Source organism: Artemia sp. Qi Xiang Cuo, chromosome 14 (assembly GCF_049724085.1).
Source record: "Artemia sp. Qi Xiang Cuo chromosome 14, ASM4972408v1, whole genome shotgun sequence".
Taxonomy (NCBI): Eukaryota; Metazoa; Arthropoda; class Branchiopoda; order Anostraca; family Artemiidae; genus Artemia; species Artemia sp. Qi Xiang Cuo.
The window spans coordinates 10,960,796-10,976,590 of NC_142807.1; the positions used below are offsets into that span (position 1 = coordinate 10,960,796).

Below are 15,795 nucleotides of genomic sequence, written 5' to 3' on the forward strand. Positions count from 1 at the left end.
TGAATACTAAGGTCCTTTCGTCGGTTCTTTAATGTGTTACTGCAGCTGAGTTCGAACTCAAGTCCCGTATTATCAAGCTAAGAGAAAATCCACTGTACTAAAACACGACTAACCGAATGTTTCTTCTCCTTCTTCTTGTTTTGATGAATATGGAGACTCCGAAAATCTCAGACTTCAAAAACCAAAGCTAGCCTCCTTATCGTTTTCCACTAAATTATGAGTTCGGGAGCTTTGTTATGAGGGGGAGGTCATATTTTTTTCACTTTTGTTTTACCTATTTTTGATACGAAGCAGTTGGGACGGGAAAATTGTATTATTAAAAATCCAGGGATGGGGGGGGGGCAATTTGGTTGTTTTTTTTTTGTTTTTTTTTGCAATGAAAAATACGAAAAAGGGCATTTCTTCAATGGATTACCAAAAAGAAGTATTTTGAAGATCTAGCGAAGGGGCGAACTTAATTTGCTTGGTTACGTTTTTAACGCTTTTATGTAACGACGCCTTATGTAACTAAACTTGATTCATTCTTGAATCTATTCATTCAAAATGGGATTTTATAAAAATAAGGATCTATGCCAAAAAATAACCAAAAACTATTTTCCTGTCGAAAACCAGGCTATATACTTTCTTTGACGTGCATTTGTAATATGAGATCTATTTTAAACATTCTCCCCGCTTAAGCAAAGAAGAAAGCATATAAAAATATGGATATGTTTTTCCACCTTCTGATTGGTTGATCAAAATAAAACTAAATAGTGAATATTTTTATTTAATATTCTACTACTACTAACAACTCACCTCAGCACCAAGCCGACTGAGACCAACACGCTACTCACGCTCATCCTCCATTCCAATCTATTCAAAGCCTCCTTCTTTACACCCTCCCCGGAAGCTCCTATTTAATATTTTCCAGTGTGTTTATAGACTTGTTAGGTGACTGTTTTGACCGCCTCAGTATTGACCACTTAAATCTTTTATCGATTCCGCTCCCCTTTTCGCTCTTCTTATTTTTCTAGCAGCTGACATAAATTTATGGGATGCTGTTGATACAGCCCTGTTTTGGGTATCATTTCGTGCTTGTTGTAAAAAAAGACAATTTTTTTGTACATTTTTAGTCAGAGGGGAGAGTAAATTTGAGAAAGATTGTTTTGTATCCAGGGTGGGTTAGGGTTCCTCCTCCCTCCACTGAAATGTTTGTCTGACCCGTAAAATCGTAACAAAAATGGATATAAACAAATTTTTTTGTTTTTTTTTTAGTTTTCTTTTGTACCCCCTTCCCCCCCTGAAAAAATTCTGGATACAGCCCTGCCTCTGTGTAACTGCACTTTATGCAATTTTTGCAGGCACATTATACTCTGGCCAGTCCAGTAATGAACACTTTATCTTTATTCCATTTTTTTCAGGGGAAGATATCGTTTTTCTAGCGACTGACATAAATTTGCCTGGTGCTGTTGATTGGGTTATGATGCAATCCTGTTTTGGGCATCATTTCATGCTTGTGCTTGAAAAACAGGAGAAATTTGATGGACATCAGCAGTTTTTCGCAATCGTTCAACTTATAGGAACAAAAAAACAAGCGGAAGGATTTGCCTACAGGTATTACAGCCTTTTATAAGAGAGAAAAAAAGATTACACTTCTAATCTTGCGTGTGTAAAAGAACCCTTTAGTTACATTTTCGTGGCGCACGTCATATGGCGTATGTCCATTGAGATTGTGTCGATTATTTTTCTGACGTATCACAATGACGTATTTTCTGACGTAAATAACGTATATACTTGACGTAACCACATTTCCGGAGAGATAAATACCTTTTCAAAATGTAAATTTTTCAAAGCCTGACAGGCTCTTTAAATAGAAATGGAAAGCCCTCGATAAGAACGAAAAGTTTCTAAACTTTGACTTAGTTTCTCGTACGCTTGCTTGCCCAAAAGGCTACAACGGTGCCTCGCCACGACCTCTGAAGAGCTTGCGGCCATAAACCTATCAAAGTTTTCCCACCAGTTTAGCATCCTTCTCAAGGTATTGGCCAAGGGTCGCTTTACTCCGTTTTCACGTCTTATACCAGGTGGACCTAGCACCAAGAATCATGGGGGAGCCTGTCATTGCCAGTATTGACTGTGTGGCCCCAATATCGCCATCTACTTCTCTAGATTTTCTGAAAAATCAATAGTTGCTTAATTTGCTCTTGTGTGTAGGTGTTTGTAATTCTGTAAGACCAGTGAAACGCTTTTACATTTTTTTTTATAAGCTCAAAAATGGACTTTTTAAATAATTTTGTTCTTTGTTTCTCTGTAATTAAAATATTTGAATTAGTGCTTATAATCATGTGTGAATAGATTCTTATCATCTAGAAATTTTAGAAAATTGATGCATAAAATGCTCTTTTTATTATTAAAGTTCTTTTTAAAGAAGTCAGAACATTCCTCAGTTTTTTTTTGTTTTTTTTGTTTTTTTTTGGGGGGGGGGGGTCCATTTAGTCGCAAATCAAAAAATGTATTTGAAAGGGAGGATAATTGAGTTTCCTTATATTTCCTTGAGGCACCGCCCACTTTTGAACGTGTAACCGGTGACAGCAAGGGAGGTCATTCTGACGTCATTAAAATCGAACATTCTGAGGGATATTTAAACTCGTTGTAATATCTCCTAAGATATGTCTCGAAGAGACCAAGAACAAAACGCGCCCTATATCTCTTTTAAACATCACACATTTTGCCTTGGACGAGCTTTTCTTTATTATAGTCGTTGCTTTTACTTTCATTGTGATCAGTTTTGACGGGGCAGTCCATAAATATCTCCTAGATCTAATTAAAGTTTCACCAATACGTAAGCATAGACAAAAAAAAGAATGGCTGTCTAACTATAATTCTATGGCACTAACTATGGCTTAGCTTCATTGGTTTAGACCTGTGGTGTATTTCTGTAAGCCAGTCATATAATCCCTTATTTCTGCAGATACACCTAATCTCGTCTTTATAAAAACTTTTTGGTTTAAAACCTTCTGTGAGGAATTTTTAGCCAATAAAAGGAACCGAAAATTCAATTCCTCTGATTGATTCTCGTATAGGAAGTTCTAAGGCAGTAAAAAGAAAAGAAAGTTTTTAATCACAAAATTTTTTTTTTACAAGTAAACTCTCTTTTTCTGCGAATTAAGTCTCTTTTTGTGATTGTATGTTTATAAATATGAAAATGAATCAGTTAGACATTGTACTAGTAATCTGAGTTCTTTTATTTGTCAATAAATTTACAACACAAATCAGCTACAACATAATTTCCCCCGTAAGGTTCCATGGCCAGGAAGAAACAGGGAAGACAAAAAATACCCCTGAAAATAATTCAAATAAAATCCAGAATCCAGTTGCATAATCAACAAAATCACAAGCTAGGCAGGGGAGTAGCGCATGATTCCACCACTCAACTAAATATCCAAGATGTAGGATTTTTTATCTCTACGTAAAAGTCTATTTCTAGATGTAGATAAATCTAGAAAGTAAAATTTATTAATCTGAATAGTATGAGATTATCTTGAATGATTAATTAATTAGGTTTAATTAATTAATTAAAAACATTAAGGAGTATTAGAATAATCCAACCTGGTCATAAGCAACTCACACTTTCTCTGCGTATCAGGTGAAAACAATGTGTGAATAAACTATATGATGCGAATAAATATTATTTTATTTGAATGATTAGAGCCTACACATCTCTCTGTATTTTTTTTTTGTTTTGAATACCTTATCTTTCATTGTTTTTGTCACGTTGCTTTTTTGTCAAATTCTTTAATAATAGATCCACTGAGAAAAAGGCTGGAGGTATCTGGGAAATATATATTCTGCAGCCTAGAATAATTAGTACAAATAACTATTTTCGCCAGCGTTAATTGTGATTTGTCTGCTGATGTTAAAAGAAATGAATTTTAGATGTTCCTTCCCGGGACGTTCATATCTGCTTTACGTTTTCTCCTATTAGTTTAAATCGAAATCCGAAATCTGAATCCAAAATCGAGTTATTTCGAAATACAGATCCGAATCTGTTATTCATTTGGCCCAAGTTGAATTGCCAAAAAGGAATCCTTGGGATTGCAGATAATTTTTTACAGAATTTGTCGGTAATTTTGGAATTTTAATGATTTTCTACACTAGTTAGAAACATGATTTTTAATTTTCCTTCCGTAAAACGTCACATAGCCCTTCTTAACATCAATAGTTTTCATTAAGACATTTTTCCTTTTCAATTCATTCCTTTCAAATGTATAGAGACACCATTGGCTAATCACTTGTCAATTCACCATTAAAAATGTGGCTTCAGCAAACAAAACATTTTTTCAGAAATTATAGCCTATGTCTTTATTTCTGCTTGTTTTAGGTTTTAATGTCGTTCTTTACTTCTCGGATTTTTTTTACGTTTATTTTTAGATAAAATAAAAAAAAATCCCTAACATCTTTCTTCATATAAAAAAGGCTTGTTGGACTCCACCAATTTTTTTTTCTAAATATTTTTAAACTCCGTGTTCTTTGTGCTTGAACAAATAAAATCGGCTCCTGCATAAAAAAATGAAGCGAATCTGATTCAAACTCGAATCAGTTATCTCTCTGTAAAGTAAATTAGTAAATAAGTTAACTCTCTGTATCTTTGTTCTCGCAATGTAGATCGTATACTGTAATCCTTGTCATTGCCATATATATTTTTTACAAGTAAATTCTCCGTTTTTCTGTTCTTGCACCGCAAATCTCATACTGTAATCCTTGCCAGTACCATAAATGTTTTTTGTAAGTAAACTCTCTGTTTCTCTTTTCTTATACCGTAAACCATGTACTGTAATCCTTGTCATTAACATAAAAATATACTCTCTATTTTTTCTGTTCTTGCACCATGAACCTTATTCCACAATCCTTGCTATTACTATAAACATTTCTTACGAGTAAACTCTATATCTCTCTGTACTTGCACCGTAAACCATATACCGTAATGCTTGTTATAACCATAAACATATTTTATACATACATTCTATTTCTCTGTTCCTGCACTGTAAATCATATACCGTAATCCTTATCATTACCATAAACATTTTTTACAAGTAAACTCTAAATCTCTCTGCTTTCACCGTAAACCTTATACTGTAATCCTAATTATAACCATAAACATATTTTATGCGTATATTCTGTTTCTTTGTTCCTGCACCGTGAACCATATACCGTAATCCTAGTTATAACCATAAACATATTTTATGCGTACATTCTGTTTCTTTGTTCCTGCACCGTAAACCATATACCGTAATCCTAGTTATAACCATAAACATATTTTATACGTACAATCTGTTTCTCTGTTCCTGCACTGTAAATCATATACCGTAATCCTTATCATTACCATAAACATTTTTTACAAGTAAACTCTAAATCTCTCTGCTTGCACCGTAAACCATATACTGTAATCCTAATTATAACCATAAACATATTTTATGCGTATATTCTGTTTCTTTGTTCCTGCACCGTGAACCATATACCGTAATCCTAGTTATAACCATAAACATATTTTATGCGTACATTCTGTTTCTTTGTTCCTGCACCGTAAACCATATACCGTAATCCTAGTTATAACCATAAACATATTTTATACGTACAATCTGTTTCTTTGTTCCTGCACCGTAAACCATATACCGTAATCCTTGTTATTACCATAAACAATTTTTAAAGTAAACTCTTTTTATCTGTTCTTGCACTGTAGACCATAAAAAGTAATCCTTTTTATTACCATAAACTTTATAAAACAAGTAAATTCTCTATTTCTCAAGCATATACCATAATCCTTGCCATTGCCATAAATATTTTTGCAAGTAAACTTTTTGTTTCTTTTTTTTTGCACCATAAACAAACCGTAATCATTGCCATTACCAAAGACATTTTTACTCTGGACAATAAATCAGTGAGCATGTAAACTCTATTTGTCGAACATATAGTTTGATAACCAAAAAAAAGAATAATTAAGGATCCAAGATTTGAGAGTTTTTCAGCTAGTTGAAAAAAGTGAAAGCAACAAGACAAATTATCCTTGTTTCTTGTTTTTTTCTCTTTTTTTTCAAACATCAAAATCAAACCTAAAACTCCCAAAATTATTCAACTTAACAGGAAAGAAAAAAAGCGAATTTTCATAGAACTAATTCATGGATGACTTTCAGTTTAGTTTTAGTGTCGTTAAAGGACAATTTTTCATTTTTTTCTTCCATTTCATTCTAAGTAATGAGAATGAATACTTAGATGAAAATTTTTAAAACCTCAGTTCGTAATTTTTGAAACAATTTGTTTAGTTTGGTGAAGTAATATTTTGAATAAGCGAATCAATAAATGATTCGCCTACCGATTTTCTATACATTGGTATTTTACAGGAAGAAAGAATTAAAGGAAATTTATTACATACTAGATTTGGTGAAACTAAATTGATTCTCTAAAATATGGTAATATAAAAAAAATAGAATCCTTGAAGTTAAAAAAAAAATATGAATCACAACGAAAAAAGAAAAGCTATTTAAACTGTGTTTTGTTTTTGGTAAAGCGCAAATGATAGCCAAGCCTTTAAGGGGGGTATGAGAAAATCTTAGCCCTGCCATTACATAAATGGTTAGTGACCCACTTGAGGGGTCTTTTGCTCCCATATCACAGCGGAAGGAAAACCCTGCGCTATTTCGGTTCGAAAAAAGTTTTTGAGGGGCTTGGTTCGGTGTTCGAGGGGCTACAGACTGGCGTATGTCTTGTTTTATAGCTCCAGTTCAAACACGCTGCGACATGTCTGTCTGTCTGCTAAAAAGAAGGCCATGGTATTTGGGACTAGAGGTGACAGAGGAGCCACTTGCCTACTCTGAGTTCTCAATCATGCATAACACTAATTTTTGCGCTATCCTAGTTCAAACAAGGTCCAATATGCCCACTGAGTCGGTCCGTGGACTTACCCCTTTTTATACTGAGTCAGACCTTCAATCGCTTTCGCATCGCCTCACCGAAATTCTGCAGCTTAGGCTTAGATAGGTTAGAAATGGGTGAAATGTCCCAAATATCTTTGAAGTCACATTTGTGTTTCCACCTTGAAGGCATGTTGCCAAGGGATCAGAAGAGTTAGCACATTATGTTCATTTCCACTTTGTTTCCTATCGATTGATACCCCACGTCATAGTTGTCCGACAGCCATTCTTGGTATTACGAATGAGTATTACCAATACTACTACCGGTATTACCAATCTCAAGCTTTTTAGCCCATGTAACGGTATTACGCCCTCTTGACCGAGAATTTGTTGGCTTTCAGACCTCCTTGTCTTAGGGTATACACTGTAAGTTTCAGGTCAATCGAACACAATGATATTTGCGTTGAAGTTTCATTGGCCCAAAGATTACGCTCTGTAAATTTGGAACTGATCAGACTTTAAAATTTTATTTCCGACACTTAAACCTTTTTGACAAAAATTATTTATGCTCTGAGGCCCCGTCCCCTTGGCCCAGAGCACATGCCCTCCAAGCTGATTAAAACAAGGAATTTTGATCATCGAAATTAATCCCAGGACGCCTTTTGACCTGGTTTGGAAAGCCCATTGTAGATTTCGTGTTCATCGAAAAATATTCTAAAAATGGCTAATCACAAATATTCAAGTGCAGAAAATCCTTTTGGTTTGACCTGATAGAGCTGATGAAGCTTCATTCTGTCTCATAGTTAAATTCGTTGCAAGAATCTTATTTTACCAAGCTGATTTGCCTACCTTTTCTACTGATTAATTAAATATAAAAATATAAATGTTTTTACTTTTATAACTTTAATAAATCAAATAATATTAACATTTTAATTACTAAATTTCAGTATATGTATATTAAACTAACAATGCGCATTCACTTATATGTTTCAGAAAAGTGCTAATTTTGTTCTGGACTTGGGAAGGCATAGGGGTTTGGCGCCCAACTTATGTTAATTTCTGCTCGTTTTGAGTTAGAATTGGTTAATTATTGTAATTTCTGTTTGTTTTGGGTTTCATTTATTTATCGATACTGATTTGTGGTAGTTTCATGCTTGGTAGATTATTTGATTTTATTTTTCCTCATTTCTTGTTTAATGAAGTTCTTTACTTTTCTGTGAAAAACTTATTTTGTGGGAAAAGTTTTTTTTAATTAATTTCTGTTTGTTTTATATTGACATAGTCTTTTCAGCGAAAAAGAAAATAATACTTTAAATATTTTTGTTTTTTAAGACTTTATAGTTTGGCCTGCTATGTGTATGCTGGAGAAAATTTTTCAGATATTTTTAACAACATACACCCTTTTAAAAATCTGGACACAAATAGTCCTATTTAATTTAGTTCATATCTCCTTTACTTGAATTGAAATGGAAAACTTGACACCATTCACAAAAAAATCTTTTTACTTTCTTTGACAGCTTGGAGACACTTAAGATAGTTTGATTTGGCTAAATTTTTAGAGCAGAAGTAGTCCCGAAAGTTTGAACATAAGAGATGCCTTGCTAGGAATCATCAATAACCCAGTGCACTATTATTCAAGCCTGACGCAAAGCTCAGTTTTTAAACAAAATGGGCAAATGGGAGGGGGGGAGTGGGAGGGGGGCAAGATGCTTCTCAACCACTTCTGACTATTAAAAAGAGCACTAGCCCTTCTTAAATCCGATCGAACGAGCCTTTGCCGGAGTTAACGCAACAACTCCCTCCATAAAAGGCGACCTGGTTAAAGCAACAACAAAAACAAAAAATAATATATTATACCCACATCGATCTTTACTATAAAAATGTCAAGCATTCCCATACTTTCGACTACTAAAAAGGGCACTAGGCCTTTCGATTTCCAATCAAATGAGCCCTTTTGGAAACGACAACGCTTTCCATAAACACCTTATATGCCCCCAGGGCATAAATTACAACCCTTACCTTAAGGTCTGTTAGGGTGGTTGTCATCCTCTAAGACCGAATTTCCAGAACTTTCAACTGCTTTAAACAAAATGGCTATCTCAAAATTTTGATTGGATGTGTTTGGGGAAATGGTGGGCTTGAGAGTGGTGGTAGTCGCTCTCCAATCACTTTTAACTATTAAAAATGGCCCTATCCCTTTCAGTTTCCTATTAAATGAGCCCTTTTGAAGTTTTTACGACAAAACTTTAAATAAAAATCTTTTATGCCCCCAGGCCATAACTTGCAACCCTTGTCCTGAGTGCTGGGGGGTGTCATTCTCAAAGACCTAATTTCCTGAACTTTCTACTACGTTGAACAAACTGGCTATCTGAAAAAATTGCCTGGATGTGTTTGGAGGAATGGTGGGCGTGAGAGGAGGGTTAGTTACCCTCCAATCACTTTCGACTATTACAAAGGGCACTAGCCCTCTATATTTCGAATTGAATGACCTCCTTTTGAAGTTTTACGACAACTCTATCTATAAGCACTGTATATGCCCCTAGGGCATAAATTAGTATCTATGCCCTTTGGGTTCTGGGGGGTTAATCATCCTTACATAAATAATTTCCAGAACTTTCAACTACACTGAACAAAATGGCTATCTCTAAACTTTGATTGAATGTTTTTGGGGAAATGCTGGGCGAAGAAGGGGGTTAATTACTCTCCACTCACTGTCGACTATTAAGAAGGGAAATTTCAATTTCCAATCAGATGAGCCCTTTTTGAAATTTCTATGACAAATTTCTATATAAACTTTATATGCCCCCAGGGCATAACTTACAACCCTTGCACTGAGGGCTCTGAGGGGGCTATCATCCTAAAAGACTTAATTTCAAGAACTTTCAACTACGTTGAACAAAATGGATATCTCGAAATTTTGATTGGATGTGCTTGATGGTGGGCGTGAGAGGGGCGTTAGTCAGTCTCAAATCACTTTCGACTATTAAAAAAGGCACTAACCTTTTCAATTTCCAATTGAATCAGCCCTTTTGAAGGTTTTATTTTTTCAATAAAAACCTTATACGCCCACAGGGCATAGCTTACTACCCTTTCCCTGAGGGCTGTGGGGGGGGGGGGGTTGTTTGAAGTTTCTACGACAACGCATTCTATAAAAATCCTTATATACCCCCAGGGCATAACTTAAAACCCTTACCCTCAGGGTTGTGGGGGAGTGTCCTCCTCAAAGACATATTTTCTATCTGGAAATCAACTACGCTGAACAAAATGGCTATCTCAAAATTTTGATTGGATGTGTTTGGGGGAATGATAAGCGTGTGGGGGGATGTTGCCCTCCAATCTTTTTCGACTATTAAAAAGGGCTCTAGCCACTCCAATTTCCAATCGAAAGAGCCCTTTTCGAAGTTTCTACGACAACTCCTTCGATACGAAGTGCCCGGGTATAGAGAAAAAACATAAAAAAACACATTGTGCCCACATCGTTCTTTACTTAGGCAGCGCTGCTTATGAAATGCACTTTCAAAGAATACGCCAGTTGCATGCGGGGTCCTAGGGACCATATGGATTATGTCTACCTGAAGGTGCATTTTTCATTTTTTTTATAATTCTTAATCAAGTCACTATCTAAAATTTTTAATTGGATGCCATGTGGAATTATCTAGCTCCCAGGGGCTAAAAGAGGCACGGGAGAGAGTAGTTGCTTTTCAACTTTTACTTTTGGTAAGAACCAGGCGAAAAACTGTCTTGCCCAGCACCAATGGACCTTGCAATTACATCCGACGACCACTTTGATGTGTCGGCTGCAGCCTCCCATACGATCTTCAGCCTATCCCTGTCTCACCTCTGACTATTTCCCCGGAAGCATACCATGGTTCTGGGACCTCCCGGCTGTAATCTCTAGAAGGGTGCTGGCTTTTAGAAATCATACGACATATCGTATCTTTGAGGTGACACAAGGTATGGCTAACTAGCTTCAGGCGACGGGTTTTTGTGACGTGGGATAGCTCTTAAGACTTGATTCGCTATTGGGAATTCTAGACACCTGTTGGTTCGGAGTATGTAACGACTACAGAAGTGACTGAACGTGTCCAACGTTCTCGCTTTTTCTTTCTTGATCGACTACTTCTCGTAAGTATGCAGTTTTTCGTGCAAGTTTTAACGGATGCTCTCTAGACTCTGACTTGGGTTTTGTCAAGATTTTACGTCTAACCCATATCGGATTTTTAGACTGGGGAAGGCTTCCCACGCCTTTGATATGCGGGTAGAAATAGATTTTCTAGCTCGACCAATTGGTGTTACAATAGGCACAAGGTACTTGAATTCCTCGACATTTCTATATATATATATATATATATATATATATATATATATATATATATATATATATATATATAAATCAAATGGGAGTATTTAGCTTCTAAGTACTTTCGGTCTCTGAATATGTCCATAGGACTTTCGATTTGCCATCGAATGAAACCCCTTGTCTCTTATATTAATTAAAAAAACTTTTTTCACAAAATAAGTTTTTCAAAGAAAAGTAAAGAAGTCCATTAAAAAAATAATGAGCAAAAATAAAATCAAATAATCTACCAAGCGTGAATATACCACAAATCAGCATCGATAAATAAATGAAACCCAAAACGAACAGAAATTACAATAAAGAACCAAGTCAAAGTCTTAACAAGCAGAAATTAATATAAGTAGGGCTCGAAAGCCCTATGCCTTCCCAAGGCCCGAACAAAATTTACACTTTACTGAAAAAAATATAAATAATTTTACTTTTATGACTTTAATAAATCAAATAATTTTAACATTTTAATTACTAAATATCAGTATATGTATACTAAACTGACAATGCCCATTCATTTGTATTTTTTTTTTCAGTCAAGTGCATATTATGTTTTGGCCTTGGGAAGGCATAGGGGTTTTGAGCCAACTTATGTTAATTTCTGCTCGTTTTGAATCGGACTCGGTTATTTATTGTAATTTCTGTTCGTTTTGGGTTTGCTGATTTGTGGTTGTTTCACGCTTGGTAGATTATTTGATTTTATTTTTGCTAATTTTTTGTTTATTGGAGTTCTTTACTTTTCTTTGAAAAACTTATTTTGTGGAAAAATTTTTTTAATTAATTTCTGTTAGTTTTATATTGACATAGTCTTTTCAGGGGAAAAGAAAATAATACTTTAAATCTTTTAGTTTTTTAAGACTTTATAGTCTTTCAAGACTTATAAACCATTTAAAAATCTGGACACAAATAGTAGTGTTTAATTTCATTTCATACCTCCTCTAGTGGACCTGAAATGGAAAACTTGATACCATTCGCCAAAAAATCTGCTTACTTTCTTGGATAGCTTGGATACACTTACGCTATTTTGACTTGGTTAAATTTTAAGAGCAGAAGTAGTCCCGAAAGTTTGGACATAATACCCTCAGTCGTTCTTGGGATACTGCTGAGATGCCTTATTGAGAATTAGCATTAACACTGTCCATTTTGATTTAATCTTAAGGCAACATTTAGTTTTTAAACATAAAGGTAAATGGGAGAGTAGGCGTGGGAGGGGGATTAGTTGCCCTTCAATCATTTTCGACTATTAAAAAGCTATCAGCCCTTTCTATTTTCAATCGAATAACCTTTCAATTACGTTGAACAAAATGGCTATCTAATAATTTGAATTGGAAGTGTTTGGGGGAATGGTGGGCGTGAGAGGGTGGTTAGTTACCCTCCAATCACTTTCGACTATTAAAAAGGGCACTAACCCTCTCAATTTCCAATTGAATGAGCCCCTTTTGAAGTTTTTACGACAACACTATCTATAAAAATCTTATATGCCCCCAGGGCATAACATACAACTTTTGCCCTGGGGGCTCTGGGGGGTTTGTCATCCTTAAATACATAATTTCCAGATATTTCGACTACGTTGAACAAAAAGGTTATCTCTAAACTTTGATTGAATGTGTTTGGGGAAATGGTTGGCGTGAGAGGGGGGTCAATTACTCTCCACTCACTTTCGACTATTCAAAAGGGTAATTTCAATTTCCAAACAAATACGCCTTTTTTGAAATTTCTACAACAACTTTCTATAGAAACCTTATATGCCCCCGGGACATATCTTACAACCCTTGAACTGAGGGCTCTGAAGGGGTTATCATCCTAAAAGACCTAATTTCCAGAACTTTCGACTATATTTAGCAAAATGGATATCTCAAAATTTTGATTGCATGTGTTTGTGGAAATGGTGGGCGTGAGAAGGGATTAGTTGCCCTCCAATTACTTTTGACAATTAAAAAGGGCAATAGCCCTTTCAATTTCCAATTGAATGAGCCCTTTTTGATATTTTTACAACATCGCTTTCTATAAAGAACTTCATGCCCCCAGGGCATAACTTACAGCCCTTGCCCTGAGGGATTTGTGGGGGGAGGGGCTGTTAGCGATAATGTTAGCACCGCTATACATCCACTTTTATTTTTGTTAGTTTAGTTTTCACAGTTCTTTAATTTTTCCCCTTTCATTGTGGAGTATCCATAACGTCTCGTTGTCCTGGCTTGTCGGCTGTATTTTCACTTTTTGCATACATGATTATAGACTATTTTTTTTTTTATTTATTTTTTTTTATTTTATTTTAATGTTTTTTTTTTTGTACTTTTTTTAGATCAGGACATTTTGTATCGAATGAGTTGCCTAAAAACTTTGAAAAGGGCTCATTCGAATGGAAATTGAAAGGGCTAGTTCCCTTTGTCATAGTAGAATGTGATTGGAGAGCAACTAACCCCCTCCCACGCCCACCATTTCCCCAAACACATTCAATCAAAATTTTGAGATAGCCATTTTTTTAACGTAGTTGAAAGATCTGGAAAATATGTCTTTGAAGATGATACCCCCCCCCTACACCCCCCAGGGCAAGGGTTGTATGTTATTTACTGGGGACGTGTAAGGTATATATAGAAAGGGTGATCGTAAAAACTCCGGAATGGGCTCATTTGATTGGAAATCAGATGTTCTAGTGTCCTTTTTAAGATTCAGGGTGAACAGAGGGTGGATACCCCCTCCCCCCGCCAAGAATTAAGCCAAGAATGAGCAAAAATAAAGTCAAATAATCTTCCACGCGTAAAAGTACCACAAATTACAATAAATAAATAAATGCAACTGAAAACGAACAGAAATTACAATAAATAGCCGAGTCAAACTCAACACAAGCAAAAATTAACATAAGTAGGGCTGATAACTCCTATGTCTTCTCAAGACAAGAACACAATTTGTGCTTTACTGACAATAAAATATGTTTGAAATGTTTTCACGTTTCTTACTTTCATAAATAAAAAATTACCAAAACCTTAACGAAGAAATGTCGTATATGTCATTTTAACTGACAATCCACAGTCATTTGTTTGTTGTTGTTGTTTTTTTTCAGTAAAGCGCAAATTGTGTTCTGGTCTGGAAAAGGCATAGGGGTTATCAGCCCTGCTCATCTTAATTTTGGCTCGTTTTGAGTAGCAATCTCTGCATAGTTGTTTCTCACTATGGCTATTCACGTAGCCAAAAGAAAAAAAAACTGGCTATTAAGAAAATTTTGACACGTACCTGGAATTTTCTGTTTTAAATAATTGATCTCTCATAAACTTTTCTCAGGTGGTTATTTGATATGTATAAAATTTTCATGCAGGGTTGCCAACTTGGTGATTTTCTTCAATAATTTAGTGATTTACATGCTGATTTAGTGATTTTTTGCTTATACAATATAAAACATTAATAAAAGCAGTGAAAAATCACTATGGTGGCAACCCTGCATCCGTGTAGTCAACCTAACAAAAACTGGTCGACAAACACTCATATAAAATACATGGTCACGAGTATGGAAAATTGTACAATAGTTGATTCCAATTTTGAGAATTAATTGTCTCTCTTCATGACAGTAATGACAATAGTGACTGACAGAAACACCACCACTATCCATAGTAATCTCCTTTGATTATAATGATTGTTTGGGTGGACAAGTAACCTGTAGGGTATATTTAATAAGCTGCCTAACTGCATTATTCTCGAGCCTTGTTTAACTGATTTACATCTTAGACAGCATCTGTACATATTGCTAATCTATGAATTGTTTTATGCTGAAAAGGCTAGTGAGTAGTGGCGCCAATTTACGACAATGTAGGGGAGGGGGCAAAACGTATTTTCCAAAGTCTATAAGGGACTAATTCGTTTGTTCCTTCACGCTCCAGTGCATTATTCACATATTATAAAAAATTTTGACAGAACTTTCGTGCAAATTGCTGCCGCATCAATCTTATTGCCATGACCTACCACAAACTGCCACATCTCAGACCTAATCAGACCTTTTGTGTTGCCAAAATTCAAAGAACAGTTGAAAGGCGTCCATTGAAATTGCATCAATGAAGCAAAATACGCAGTAAAAACACGACTCATAAAGCGATCTCTAGAATCCTTCAGGTCTACAAGGATGGAAGCAACGCGGGGAGAAGCATATTGACTTTGACGGAGGTTGTATTAAAAAAACAGCTACATTGTATAGAAAAATTAATAAAGAATTACAAAGTTTCGCTTTTTTTTTTTTTAATTCCGCTAATATCTATTAAAATAAAAGGGTTTCCGAAAGGGATCCTTCTGACCGACTTTAGTGAGATTGTCTTGAATATACCCCCTCCCCTTTATGTCCAGGTATGTCAACTTGTATAAGAAAGTTTAAAGTAATCTCCACCTAGGGTCGGATAAACGGCGATTGGGCCAAATCAGGCCTCGCAGTTGGAAAGGCCCCGTGTTACCATCATAATGAACGAAAAAAGATTTTTAAATTTAAAGCAAATTGTTTTTGACGATAAGGGATAAATTGAGCCCTTCTAATAGCTATAATATATTTGTTTTAGGTTTGCATTACTAGTTGAGATATTTTAA

General features: G+C 35.3%; 1 protein-coding gene across 2 annotated transcripts in view; it reads left to right on the forward strand.

Annotated features, from left to right (window-relative positions):
* Positions 1-15,795, forward strand: part of LOC148944121 (E3 ubiquitin-protein ligase Siah1-like) — a 77,308-nt gene that overhangs the window by 42,944 nt on the left and 18,569 nt on the right. For both annotated transcript variants that reach the window (XM_089100523.1, XM_089100522.1), the window contains exon 4: positions 1,401-1,593. In XM_089100523.1, the coding sequence (XP_088956649.1) occupies positions 1,401-1,593 (193 nt within the window). The remainder of the gene's footprint in view (positions 1-1,400; positions 1,594-15,795) is intronic.